General features: G+C 39.0%; 1 protein-coding gene across 2 annotated transcripts in view; it reads right to left on the bottom strand.

Annotated features, from left to right (window-relative positions):
- Positions 1 to 558: 558 nt before the first annotated feature.
- The window catches only part of stard8 (StAR related lipid transfer domain containing 8), a 213,928-nt gene continuing 199,024 nt past the window's right edge, over positions 559 to 15,462 (bottom strand). For both annotated transcript variants that reach the window (XM_087992006.1, XM_087992007.1), the window contains 2 exons: positions 6,038 to 6,214; positions 559 to 4,797 (listed from right to left, as the gene is read on the bottom strand). In XM_087992006.1, the coding sequence (XP_087848132.1) occupies positions 4,683 to 4,797; positions 6,038 to 6,214 (292 nt within the window). In that variant the 3' untranslated portion in view covers positions 559 to 4,682. The remainder of the gene's footprint in view (positions 4,798 to 6,037; positions 6,215 to 15,462) is intronic.

The raw sequence follows: 15,462 nt of genomic DNA, 5'->3' as shown, positions 1-15,462 counted from the left end.
GTGCAACAATCATTCATAATCTTTTCAGGGCAACTCCAATGAGGATTACAAGCTTGTTTTTCAACTTCAATGTTAATTGACTGTTCGACCAGGACTGGATTTAATTTTCATTGTGAAACTGAGGTCACAAGGCCAAAGGCCATAGAAGTAAAGCACAGTGAAGTCAATTATTGAATTTTAAAGCCTTGTTGTAGTAGGAAGGACCTTTGATAATTTTGACTGCAGAAGTGTTAAATGGGCAAAAGTGTTAAAACTATTTGCCATTGCACTAAGTCAAACTTATCTCCACTGGAGATGGAAAATACAAATAAAAGACTATAAAGAAGAGGTTAGAAGTTGACTGTGATTTGTCTTTGTTTTAAGATATTGAACAATGCAGAGTAAAGAAAGCTGCATTCCTGGCTAATTTTATTTGCCTTTGACAGTTGGTAGGATTACTGTTGTCCCCATAGCACCACACAATCCAGATTTCCTCATTTAAGACAGATCTGGCTAAGAATGTTGCCAACTATATTATGGCAGGGTCAGGAAGCTCACTTAAAATAAGTAGTCAAAACATTTCAGACATTTTAACCTGAAGTAATATTTATTAAAATGATCTGTACATTTGACAAATTGTCAAGAAAAATATAATTTTAATACAAGTCTTTTTTTAAAAAATCCATACAAATGTTTCACATTGGACAGATTTTATAGAAACACAATATGTACAATTGGCAACAAAAACTCAACAAGATAAATACCTGAGATCAAAAATACTCAATATTAAATAGAACCTGTGCCATTCTACATCCCTCAAGGTCTTCCAATCCATGAATACTCAGTCACACATGTTCGTCCTACAGTAATGCGCTGGGCACTGGTAATATCCATTAATTTAACATACAAGAACTTGTGTTGTACATATGCATTCTTCATGTCCATTCTCTCAACATGAGAATACAATGCCTTAATAAACACAAAGGTAGAACTAGGTTGAGGGTTGATCTTCACATTTTTCCAATCTTTGATTGTAACGAATGGAAAATTATATAAAACGCATCTGTGATTTCCAAAATACTCTTAATGGATTAGGCTGTTCACCTAAAGCACAATCCTGTATAAGCAGTCCAGTAATGTTAGTCAAATAGCATACTCTCTGCCAACCCCACACACAAAGCCCATTTTTTTTCCCAAACACCTTACTTGGAACAGTGAGCAATTTCAGAGGTCAGAGAAGGGAGTTTGGAATACAAGATATCAGGAATTGAAAAACTGATTTGAAAAAAATTGAAAAATATGATTCTGCCAGCATATTTGAAGCTTCTGCGAACCTTAAAATATTTTATGATGACCTATCTATCCGTCATTCCATCTCCTGATGAAATGATCTGTCTAAATACTAAACACCGAATACTTGACAAATTCAGCAGTTTTGGCTGCATCTGTGGGGAGAGAAACAGTTAAGGTTTCATGTCCAGTATGATTTTGGTACCCTGCCAGAGCTTCTGGGTTTCTCGAGCATTCTCTGTCCATTTCAGAGTTCCAGCATCTGCAGTATTTTGTCTTTAATTGCATTAATTCACTTTTGGGAACCAGAGACAATTCCAGAATATTTAACTATTTATACAACATCATGTCTCTTTATAATTATATTTCTTGGTTTGACAGATCAATGATTCTTACAGTTTGCAAGGCTTTTTGACAGAACTTAACATTTGATCAAAAGATGATGGTACGTACTTTGAGACTCCATCCAAATCCTTATGCTAGGCTCACTAGTGATTTTTTTTTAAGCAACACTTCTGTTCATGAAGATATATAGTTTTTGCAGTTGGTTGCTGTAATACATCTGGATTGCAGATCTTTTATCCTCACAGCACACATTGTTTTGATTACTTCTTTCCTTTCCCACATCCTTCCTCTTCCAGCTTCCTATGACTAGCACATTTCATCCTTTAAAAGTGAGTATACCTTTCTTTCAACACATTAAAAACTTCTCTCTACCGTACTCAAAAGATCAACTTTGTTGATCTTGCGATGCGTTTGGTCATTTTGTAGCTCATTAGATGCATCACAAGATTCAGTCAATTTAAGAATTGCTATAAAATGCTCATTTTTCACATTTTCTGTCACAACACAGCTCAACTACTTGTCAGATTTCTTTTACTCGAGGCCTGAAGGTCAACTATATTCAATTTTTAAGAAAATCACATCTACAAAAGTCTTTTGACAGTGATTAAAATTCTATAACAGCCCCCAATTTTATTCTTGTGATTAAGCAAAAATTTCACAATAAGTGGTATGTGGAAGAAATAGAAAGGTGAAATGTGGCAATTGAAAAGTTAAGATTCCTGGCAGGGATATTTAATTTTGCTTCCTTATTTAACAATTTAAACGTGACGCTGTTTCACCTATAGTTCAATAAAATTCAAGCAAGAGTCCATTCAAACTCTAAAATAAAACAATTTCTTCTAATCTCTAAAAATTGGGATTGTAACGATCAACTAAATTGGATTTATTAATTGAAGATATGACCACGCCAGCTTTTAAAAGAATCTGATAGCTAAAATATGGTCACCAACTTCTCCTTCAACAAGGCTCCTTCAAATCAAAAGAAAGAGTTAAACAATGCAGATATATGAATCATAGACAAAGCTAACAGTATTTAAAGTTTTGCTATGCAAAAAAGTGTGACTGAATATAATGTAACAACTAGCAGTTAATGTTAAATATCAGCATTCCAGCCAAATTACCATTCCACTTTGAAAGCTGAAGAATTGTTCAATTTATGGCAATCAGGCCAACTGAGAATGCTGGACCAGAGATGCAACTACTAACAGAGCTCGAGAGCAACACAATCTATACATCAAAACCATGCAAATACAAATGCCAATTTATTTCTAATATTACAGTGACCAGCAGTAAGTAGGCTGAAATCAAAGCACCAGGTAATGACAAGTATCTACTTTGACCATAAATAGCATTGTGCAAAAGAAAATACGAATACTCCAACGTGCACCAATTTAAATTAAATGCATTCACTCATTTGTAGTTCAAAGGGTTGTTTAAGTTTTAAACTGCATTTTTTCAAAAACAAACTATTTGGGACTTTTTTTATATCTATTAATTAAATTGTATTTTTACTAAATGAAATTGAGGTTTATTACCAGAATAACCAAGATAAACATAATCAGTAATGTTCATATACTGGCATAACCACTGGGTTAGGTAGCCAATCAACCAAGATGCATCAAGCTCTTCCCTTGCACGGTGCTAAAAGTCCTCAAACAAAATTAATACACAAACTGCCATATTACAAGGATTGTATCATGGAAAATAATATTAAATTGGAACTATAAGGGTGTTAAGCCAGCACTGGGATGCTAAAACTGTCATCTCAAAGACCTAGAGTGGAATGACCTATCCAAACTACTTAAAATAAAATTTGGATAATTAAAATAACAAATTCAAAGCAGAGAAATAAGAAGAGGGCAATCACACAGACGTTCCATCAATGCCCTCTTATGAAAGGCATCCAGAGCATTGCAAAAGAATGGAGTAGGTCTACGGTTGCCATCTCTGGTCAGATATATTTCTGCAGATTCATCATGACCGCTCTGGTCAAAATGTAGCCCTGCACTCCCTTACAGCATCTTCTCTCAGCCAATTGGAAAGGGAACAAACTAGATTCATTAGATTGCCAATGAGACAGTCTTCCTCCGATTTCCAGCTCCAAGATTGTTTTATGTAAATAAGACAAGAAATTGTCTATATAAATGCTAGGTATTTGCACAGTACAAGGATACTGCACTATCTTATTTGTGCAGCAAGTCAATGTAGTACGCTACAAGAGTATACAAGATCAGGTATGAGCATGAAGTTTAATAAAATAACCTCAAATGGTTTAAATGTTTATTCTTGCTACAGAAAGAACCTATTTGCAGGCCAGTCAGCAGCAACCCACACAACTTCCTAAAAACACCATTCCACTTCAGTTCCACAACCAAGTCACACATGCTCCCATCAACATCCCCAGCACTTCCCCATACACAGTAAACACTTCTCTGAAAGTTAACAATCATACACCTCTCATTTCCTTATTCCATTGTTTAAGGGTCTCAACCCCATAATTCCAAGACATTTCCTTGCATTTATCTTTCCTGCTAGTTGAATGTGTTGGTTGACAATATCAGTGAACAGATTTAGACATTTTGCTCTTTTGGGCTGGTTTACTTTCAACAAATTGAGATAACCCCTTTCTTTACCCCAGATCTATGGGTGCAAGAATGTCACAGCAGTTAATGAATTAAAGCCATACAAAAGATTAAAACCAAGACACTGGACAGAAGAACAATGTCATTTTTAATGTATCTCACCAACTCATTAGTGTGTTACTGCTAAAATCTAATTATCAAATAACAATTACTTATTGAGTCCCACGTCAGGAATGATATCTTTACACAAAGCATGGTGGTAACCAGGATACCGGACACATTAAACCAACAGTTGGGTACTATGAAGGGATGACAGAAAGTCTGGTATATTGTAAATATAATGCTGAATGGGCTGAAGATCCATCTTCATCTGGACCTCTCGTGATGCATCTTGTCCAGTTAGATTAGATAGAAGACACAGATTAGTGACAGTTGTGAAGAGGGAATATTCATTAAATACAATTTTCTCTTGCTTGCAGTATTAGCTCATTGCAGATGTAGACCTCGTGAGTTTGGTGGCAGGAAGGAATCCCGTATCCTCGCAACTTCTACTGCGCAGAGGTACCCAGAGACCTTGTTATACCATTCTGGAGTCCGACCCCTGACAGATAAAAAGAAAATAGAAACAGAAGAAAAGTCAACAACAAGAAAAAGAAAAATATTCAGCCCGTATAGATGCAATGGTAAAGGCGGCATAAGAATGCCTCTTCTTCCTCAGACAGCTCGGGAAATTCAGGCATGTTCATAAGGACCCTCACCAACTTTTACAGATACACCATAGAAAGCATACTGACTGGGTGAATAATGGCCTGGTATGGCAACCACTCTGCCCAGGAACTAAAACGACAGAAGGTTGTGTGCACAGCCCAGATCATCACTGAAGCCAACCTCCTATCCACGGATTCCATTTACCCAGACCATTCCCCTGGAAAGACTTTCATCAAAAGACCTATCCCACCCCAGTAAAGCTCTTCTATAACCTGTATCAGGCAGAAGATACAGAGGCTTGAACACACGCATGTTCAACAACAGCTACTCCCCTGCCATTATTAGACTGATGAATGGACTCTCGAACTTCAAATAATGTTGATCTTGCTAATGTTGATCTCGCCCAGCACACCCCTTGTGCGACGTAGTTTGTATGCCTGTCAAATTTTTTTCCATCCTATGATCTGTATGTCTTTGCTATGATCTGCCTGTACTGCTCGTAAACAATGCTTTTCACTGTACTTATGTACACGTGACAATAAACCAAATCAGTAACATAACTCTCCCAATATAATATTCAGCTTGATTTGAAACATCTCTAATCGCTGTCACTGCTACTCCAAACAAGTGATTCTAAACGTTTGTGTAAAGGTGTACTTACTTGAAATGAAAGGAATTAAACATTCCTATACCATGAAAAGGTCCATATCAAACTCCATCTTTGTAGAATACAATGTACTTTATGCAATACAATACAATACAATACACAGATCAAAACAGAAGCTGCTTGATTCAGCAGCTGACTGGAGTGGAATATTCATGAGAAGTGTTTGATGACCCATACCCAAGGAGAAAAATGATCTTAACAGGAGACAAATATCTCAGGATTTAATTCAAAATTAGACTTTGAGGTTTTTAGTTGATTACAATAGCTGTTAGAGACAGTGCATCTTTCACTCCATTTAGTACCCATGAGAATTCTTGAAGCTTAACCAACTAATGCACTTGGATCTGCATGAAGGGTAACCCCAGTGCCTAAGAATGAGAGCCACCAGGACAGCTCTCTCTCGATTGATGCTCACGTTCCTGCATAGTTTAATCTCAGAATGGAAGGAACAATGTGAAACACAAACCTCAGGTCTGTCCTGGAGATGTATGAGAGTCTAGACCGGCCTGGGCCGCAAGCTTCAACCACGTACTGCGAGTTCAGGACTACTGCTCTCACACCACCTTCCAGGGGCACTGCATCATGCTCAACAGAAACTGCTACCAGAATGCATGCTTCCTTCAGTAATTCAGTCCGCCATGCCCTACATCAGAGATAAAACAAAAAGTACATTGTGACAGTGGATTGGACATTGCTATGCTAACTATAAAAATTTGACACAAAGTAAAGGCACAAAAGTAAACTGTTGTCACTGATAGTAAAGACCACTCAAAGGAAGCTTGGTGCTTACTGAGAATGCACCAACATGTTGCAATAAGTGGTAAAAATCATTGAATAACAAAGAACCGTGACACACCACACCTGAGTGAGTGTGGACTGAGTCAATGCCAATTGGAGTAGCTATTAAGAAAATACACATTATAATTTGTTATTACATTAATCAAATCCAACAGGATTGGAATGTTTCTGAATATACAAGTATATTCACAATAGTTGCCAGGCAATAAGTTTCTGGTGAATTAAATGAAATGGGAAGTATCCTAATTTGTAAAGCCTTTAATTTGTAACTTAATCTTGATGGTACCAGTAGATAGCCATTGGGGGCACCAATAGTAAATAAGAGGTACATGGGGCAGATTTTCACACTTCTCCACTTGGTATACTAAATTATTTTTAAAGCCAGCCACAAAGACGTGCACGTTCATAGAAAGAAGTCTGCCTAATATTCAAATCAGTAATTTTAGTGTGAGGATTTCAGAATAGATTTTTAAATGTGATGTGCCCAATCAAAATATACTTGGAGAGAAACAAAAATCTGTAGAATGGGCTTTTAAAGTAAGTATCAAATGTGTCTTTGATTGTCAAGAAGCACATAAACCAGGAAGAGTAGGCCATTCAACCCTTTATGCCTGCTCCTACATTCAATACGTTCATGGCTGATCTTCTATCTCATTGCCATATTCCCACTTTCTCACCTTACCTTGACAACTTGTTAAAAAAAACTTTGAGTATATTCAGTGTTTTGGCCTCCCTTTACTGTGATAAAGAATTCTATAGGTTCACTACCGTTTAAATGAACGGCCTTTTCTTCATCTCAGTCCTAAAACTCTACCCAGTATCCTGAGACTGGGGAATCTAGAACCAAGGGACACAATCAGGGAAAACATCCTCTCTACATCTAGTCTGTCCAACCCTACTAGAATTTTGCACTTTCCAATCAGATTTCCGCTTATCCTTCCACACTCTAGTGCATACAGTCCTAGTCAAACCAATCTACACTCATAGCACAATTCTGCCATCTCTAGTATCAACCTCGTTTTGTGGGCGGCACGGTGGCACAGTGGTTAGCACTGCTGCCTCACAGCGCCAGAGACCCGGGTTCAATTCCCGACTCAGGCGACTGACTGTGTGGAGTTTGCACGTTCTCCCCGTGTCTGCGTGGGTTTCCTCCGGGTGCTCCGGTTTCCTCCCACAATCCAAAAAAAATGTGTGGGTCAGGTGAATTGGCCATGCTAAATTGCCCGTAGTGTTAGGTTAAAGGGGTAAATGTAGGGGTATGGGTGGGTTGCGCTTCGGCGGGTCGGTGTGGACTTGTTGGGCCGAAGGGCCTGTTTCCACACTAAGTAATCTAACCTAGTGAGCCTTCACTGTACTCCCTCAATTGCAAGTTTTTTTTTTTGGGTAAGGAGACCAAAACTGATGCAATACTCCAGAGGTGATCTTATCAAGTCTCTGTGTAACTGCAGTACAACAGCCTTACTTCTGAACTCAAATCCGCTCGCAATGAAAGCCAATAAATCATTTGCGTTTTGAGTTGCTTGCTGCACCTACCTACCTACTTTCCTTGACTAGTGTATAAGGAAACCCACATCCCTTTTGTATGACCACACTTCCCAAAATATCACCATTTTAATAATATTCTTCCTTTGTTTTTCACATTGAGCATGTAATGCATCTGCCATGTGTTTGCCTACTCACTGAACTTGTCTAAATCACATTGAAGCCTCCATACATCTTCAACTCTCAATCCACCCTAGTTTTGCATAATTATCAAACTTGGAAATGCTGCATTTGGTTCCCTCATCCTTATAGCTGAGGCCCTCCATTGATCCTGGAGATGCCCCATTAGTCACAACCAGCCACTCTGAGAACGACCCATTTATTCCCCTACACTGTTTGGCAACAAACCCTGGATGCATGCAAAATATATTACACCCTAGCTTGGGTGCTCTATTTGGACAACTAATCTATGGGACTTATCCAATACCTTCTGAAATTTTAAATACACCACATCCACTGGTTCTCCATTAGCTACTCTACTAGGTTCATCCTCAAAAGTCTACAGGTTTGTTAAGCTTGCCTTGTTCAAACCCATTAATGCTTTCTATATGTTGTTACCATTTATAATAGACTAGGCTAACTGGTCTGTAATTCTGTTTTTCTCTTCCTCCCTTTTTAAACAGTGGGACTACACTTGTCATCTTCAAATCTGTAGGAAATGTTTCAGAGGCTATGGAATTTTGGAAGATTCCAAAACATCCAATATTTTGTTATAGACTAGGGCAGACCACACAAAACATTCTTAAGCAGGCAGCGCAAACCATAACTGTGCAATTTGTTTCGGTACAATGAAAATTACCCAGAGCAAGTTAGCTAGGTTGATGGCCAGGATTGAAAACAAAAATTTATTCACAAAATTACACAATGAAACACAAACATAATAAAGACCCCTTACAGAACTCAGTCTATCCAAACTAGACTCAATTATGCTGTTCCAATTATACACAACAGTCCCAAAAAGCAAACCCCATGAAACAGTAAAAATAAAACAAGTGCTTATAGGTTGAAGTTAGAAGGACAGAAGGAGAGAGAAAGTTTAGCAACCTGTTTCCACACAGCTGAACTCCTAACTAGTTCTGGACTGAACTGCTAGCTAGAGAGCTGACCATTCCCCTTTCAGTACAGTATACAGGTCACTTCTAAAACCTGACCATTTTGGCCTGAGGTCTCACCTGTGTACATAATAAACAAATCCTTTTTCATCTCTGTAACGAATTAGATGCTTCGGAGCCCGAAGGGTTTTATGACCCCTCTGAAAAAAAAATCAAGGACACAGTATCCTTGAGAAAATGAACAAGCTTTTTAGAGAAAACAAAAGGACTAGCTTTGTGATAATTTCTAGGGCCACTTCCTTTATTACTCTGCAATGTAGATCATCAGGCCCTGGTGATTTGAGTAATAAAAATATTTGGAATATACATTTGGGAATAAGCATAGCAAAAAAAATGTTGGAGGTTTTAAAAAAATAGCCAAGATATATTATAGATATGCATTAATCCAGAATACATTGAGGCACTTGACAGAAGTAATAGGATCTGGAATAGTTTGGCGTTAAATATCAATACTGGACTCAAAAACAAAGCAATTTGCACAATCAAATCTACAATAGAAAAATAAAGAAATGAAAGCAAGGAAGGTGATCAGGAAATGGAACAGCAATACTAACGTGGAAGGAGGAATGGATCCAAACACAGCACAACAGTGAGTGCCAGTAACCAACGGAGGGGAGGTAGAAAGTAAAACAAATGTCAGAGGATCCAGAGTAATAGTGGAAGCTAGGGATTGAAATGTTATAGAGTAAATTGAGGAATCAAGATGGTATCTTTAAGGTTGAATTGGGTCTAAAATGGGTCACAACACTCACAAAATAGGGCAACACGATGAGAGGAAGAAATGGTTATTTTAGCAAAGGTATCCAAACTCCGATTCTTAGTAATAGCAAAAGTGAGGCTGAAGGGTGAAAAACAGTGGGGAACAGAATCAGAGATAAAAGTACATTTTGAAACAATACTGTCAGAAACTGGGCTGAAAGTCCGAGCATTAATTTGAAATGAAAAAAACTATATAACTTGACATTTAGCCATGATGTCAACAGTTGAATTCCAAGATCCAACAATAATCAGAAGTCAACCAGAGGCTACTTATTTCAGAGTCACTACAGAGGCTTTGAACACAATTTCTACAGTCAAACATATTTGAACTATGCTCCTGGTGGTGGGGTAACTGAATCAGAGCATAGGAGACCATTCAGACTATCATATCTGTTCTCCAATCAGCCTTACTCAACTGCACTTTTCCTAAAGTCCTGCAAATAGTTTCAAATCAAGATACCTGAGCGCAATTTGCTATGAATCTGCTTTCACCACCCATCCAGATCATAACAGTGACTTGAATTTTTCACAAATAGAGGGGATCACTGGTTTAGCCAAAGTTACACCAGAAACTGGAATCTCAAGATCCAGCCCCAGACCTTAAGAGACAGAATTTCAATGTCATGCAAATCTTAGAAAAATTCCCCATTTCTGTCCTTAAAGGGTAACAGGCTTTTTTCTTAAAAAAAAAAGTACCTCCTTGTTTTAGAGTCACCCATACCCTTTCCAAGTTCCCCTTGTTATAGTTCAGGACCTTACAGACTTCAGGTAATTAAGGCAGTGAATGGAATTTTGACCTTCTTTGTTAAAGGGATTACATTTAGGTTATGTTGCAGCTATATTGGCTGCTAGTGAGGCCACACCTTAAGTACTGCATGCAGTTTGGTCTTCTGACGTGAGAAAGGATGGACTGGCATTGGAGGGGGTGCAGAGAACATTCACTATATTGATTCCGGAGTTGAGGGGGTTGGCTTATGAGGAGAGACAGAGTAGCCTGGGATTATATTCATCTCAATTTAGAAGAATGAAGGCAGATCTTCTAGAAATATGAAATTATGAAGGGAATAGATAAGATAGAAGTAGATAGGATGTTTCCACTGGTGGGTGAAACTAGGACAACAGGCATAGCCTCAAAATTAGGGGCAGCAGATTTAGGACTGAATTCAGAAGGAACTTCTTCACCTAAAGGGTTGAGAATCTGTGGAATTCCCTGCCCAGTGGAGTGGTTGAAACTTCCTCATTGAATATTTTTAAAGCTAAGATGGAATTTTTTTTTGAAAAAAATAGTAAAGGAATTAAGGGTTATGGTGAGAGGGTGGGTAAATGGAGCTGAGGCCATGATAAGATCAGCTCTGATCTTATTGAACGGTGGAGCAGGCTCCAAGGGCCAGACGGCCTATTCCTGCTCCTTACGTTCAAGAAAGTACCTCCTCACTCCTCTAAACGCCAATGGAAATGTGCCCTTCAGTCCAATCCTTCCATATACCACAAACAAATCCATATGTCAATCTAGTAAACCTCCTCTGAACCACCTGAACATGTTTAGATCAAACCTGCACACAATATTGAAGATATGGTTTCTTCAACATCATGCAGAACTGAAACAAAACTTCACTTTTAAGTTCAAGTTCTCTTATTTAAAGATAGCATTCCATTAATAACCTTCTATATCTGCATATTAACTTTGTGATATGTACTAGCACATCTAGGCCTCTCTGCACCTTGGATTTCTGTAGTTGCTCTCAGTTTAACTACTGCTTTTTTTAAAAAACAAAGAAGTCCTGTTAAAACCAAGTTAAAACTTTCCCCACAATCTACTCCATTCACCAGATTTCTGTGCACTCACCCAATCTCTCTATATCTGTCTGCATATTTATGTAATTTTTACAACATACTTTACTACATATCTTTGTATCATCTGCAAATCTACCAGGTGCCTCAAAAGTCTAAAATTAACACCTAGGATGAAGTCAACCAAGACCTGATGTCTTGTCAGACTGCAGTTCCATCAATGTACACAGTACTGCTTCCCTAGTGGTTGCAATTGCACCTCTTGACATTAGACGGAGGTCAATCACTACATGATTCATGCTGAATGACCCATTTCACAACCTCTCATCATCATATTGGGCTGCCTGCCAGCTCGCAGCTTGATGGACAGCTCCAAGTGGTTATAGACTTTTTTGTTAAATAATCAGTGAGTAAATGAACACTTGAGAAGCTTTTATAGTCTTAGCATTATCCCGAGGTCTGCTCATGATGGATACTAGGTTCTGTTGGCATGGAGGTTGAGGGGGGAAAAGGTGGCACTAACTGAGCCTCGGGGCTATAAAGGACATGCTTAGAGAAATCTAGCTTGGCAAGGAGGACTACAAACAAGAGAGTGGGAAGAAGGGGCTAAAGTTGACGTGGAAGGTATAAGGGGCCATGGGGTGGGTACAGGCCATGAGATGGCATAGGCAGAGATATGTGATTGTTCTTTTGTATGAGGGCATGAGAGCTGGAAGATATTATCTTTTTCATAAACAAAAAAACCAGGTCACTTTTTCTTGACAAGGGAACAAAAGCCAGTGATTTAACTTGCGGAAGGGAGCATGCTACTTGAAGAGGTAGCATGAAATAGTCACTGCTGGAGATGTACATTTGCAATAGCATAAAACAACAGATAGTTTCAATCATCAAAAATAAAATTTCTAATTCTGTGCAGTTAGCAAAAACTAATTAAGGACTACCAACTATTTAAAGTCTCCCATTTTACACTTTTATGGCCTTCCAGAAGGCATTTGATAAAGTCCCACTTAAGAGACATTTAACTAGGTAACAGTCCATGGAATGGAGGGCAAATTATTAACAGACCTGTGAAATTGGTTGAGTGGCAGGTGTCAGAATATAGCAATATTGGGTAAGTACTCAAATCGGCAGGACGTGACCTGTGGGTGTCCCACAAAGGGTGTGAGAGATTTCCACAAGGAATACTTTCCAGATCATATGAAGTTAAATGTAGTGGATGATGTCCTAAGAGACTTGGGGTTCAGGTGCATACATTTTAAAATGTGAGCAGATACAGAAAATTAATCAAGAAAGCTAATGGAATTCTGGCCTTTATATCTAGTGAACTGGAGTTCAAATTGCAAATGTCATGTCGCAGTTATACATAACTCTGCTTAAACCCCACCTGGAGTACTATGAGCAAATATGAGCACCACAAACTTTGGAAGGATATATTGGCCTTGGAGGGAGTGCAATGTAGGTTGACAAGAATGGTATCTGGACTCAAGAGATTAAGTTTGAGGAGAGATTGTACAAATTGGACTTGTTTTCTAGAACATAGAAAGTTAAGGGGTGGTCTGATCAAAGTTTTGAAGGTGTTAACAGGAAAAGTCAGTTTATCTTTATCTACTCTATTTCCACTGATAACCTGTGAGGTGCTGCATTTTGGAAAAAGGCAAATCAGGGCATGACATATCAATAAGTATGTAAGGTGTTGCTAAATAAAGAGAACTTGGAAGTGCAGGTTCATAGTTCCTTGAAAGTGGAGTCCTAGGTACAAAGAACAAAGAAAATTACAGCACAAGAACAGGCCCTTTGGCATTCCAAGCCTGCGCCAATCCAGATCCTCTATCTAAACTTATGACCTATTTCCTAAGGATCTGTATCCCTCTGCTCCCTGCCCATTCATGTATCTGTCTAGGTACATCTTAAATGACGGTATTGTGCCCACTTCCACCGGCAATATGTTCGAGGCACCCACCACCCTCTGCATAAAGAACTTTCAATGCACACCTCCCTTAATCGTTTCCCCTCTCACTTTGAACTTGTGACACCTAGTAACGGAGTCCCCCACTCTGGGAAAAGGCTTCTTGCTATCCACCCTGTCTATACCTCTCATGATTCTGTAGACCTCAATCAATCAGATCCCCCCCTCAACCTCTGTCTTTCTAATCAAAATAATTCTAATCTACTCATCCTCTCTTCATAGCTAGTGCCCTCCATACCAGACAACATCCTGGTGAACCTCCTCTGCAAAGCATCCACATCCTTTTGGTAACGTGGTGACCAGAACCTTATGCAGTGTTCCAAATGTGGCCGAACCAAAGTCCAACACAATTGTAACATAATCTGTCAACTCTTGTACTCAACACCCCATCTGATGAAAGATAGCATGCTGTATGCCTTCTTGACCACTCTATTAACCTATGTTGCCAACTTCAGGGTACAATGGACCTGAACACCCAGATCTCTCTGTATACCAATTTTCTCCCAGAGCTTTTCCATTTACTGTATAGTTCACTCTTGAATTGGATCTTTCAAAATGCATCACCGCATATTTGCCCAGATCAAACTCCATCTGCCATTTCTCTGCCCAACTCTCCAAACAATCTATATTCTGCTGCATTTTCTGACAGTCCCCTTCACTATCTGCTACTTCACCAATCTTAGTGCCATTTGCAAACTTGCTAATCAAACCACCCATACCTTCCTCCAGATCATTTAGACAGGACACTGAAGGCGATATTTGCTGTGCTTTCCGTTATTGGTCAGTACATTGAGTATAGGAGTTGAGAGGTCATGTTGTGGATGTATAAGACATTGGTTAGGCCATTTTTGTAATAGTGTGCGCAATTCTGATCTCCCCGCTATAGGAAGGATGTTGTGAATCTTGAAAAGGTTCAGAAAAAATTTACAAGGATATTGCCAGGGTTGGAGGGTTTTGAGGGAGAGACTGAATAGGCTGGGACTATTTACCATGGAGCTTTGGAGGCTGAGGGATAACCTTCTAGAGGTTTAGAAAATCATGACAGCCATGGATAGGGTGATTGGATAAGGACTGTTCCTCAGGGTAGGGATTCCAAAACTAAAAGGGCATAGGTTTAAGGTGAGAGGGGAAAGATTTAAAAAGGACCTTTTTCCATGCAGAGTGTCTCTATGGAACGAGCTGCCAGAGGAAGTGGTGGAGGCTGGTCCAATTTAAAATGCATCTGGATGGGTGTATGAATAGGAAGGGTTGAGGAGTGATATGGACAAAATCCTGGTAAATGTGACTACACTAATTTAGGATATCGGACCAGCATGGACGGTTTGGACCAAAGGGTCTGTTTCAGTACTGTACATCTCAATGACTCTATACACTAGTTGGGAGCTCTACAACTGGGAGATATTAGTGTGAATTAGGGCCAGTCTACTCAGAATCCCTATAACTTGGAAGTAGGCCATTCAGCCCATCAAGTTCAAACTGACTGTCCAAAGAGCATCTGACCTAGAATCACTCCCTAATGCTGTAAGCCTGCATTGCCCATGGCTAATTCAACTTTTCTGCACATCCCTTTTCACTGTGCAATTTAGCATCACAATCCATCTAACCTGCACATTTTTGTACGGTGGGAGGAAACCAGAGTACCTGGAGGAGACCCATGAAGACACAGGAAGAATGTACAAGCTCCATACAGACAGTCATCCAAGAGTGGAATGGAACCTGGATCCCTGACACTGAAGCAGCCATGCTAACCATTGACCCACCATGCTGCTCAAGAGAGGTGTTAGGAAGCAGTTCTATACACAAAGGGTGATCAATGTTTGGAACTCTATTTTACAAATTACAGTGGATGCTGGATCAGTTGTTAATTTTAAATCTGAGAAAGATAAATTGTTAAGCAAAAGTATTAAGGGATATGAGCCAAAG

Source organism: Chiloscyllium plagiosum, unplaced genomic scaffold (assembly GCF_037043375.1).
Source record: "Chiloscyllium plagiosum isolate Xiang-an unplaced genomic scaffold, Cpla_swu_hap1 HiC_scaffold_11, whole genome shotgun sequence".
In the NCBI taxonomy this organism is placed as follows: domain Eukaryota; kingdom Metazoa; phylum Chordata; class Chondrichthyes; order Orectolobiformes; family Hemiscylliidae; genus Chiloscyllium; species Chiloscyllium plagiosum.
This window is presented reverse-complemented; position numbering and strand designations above follow the sequence as displayed.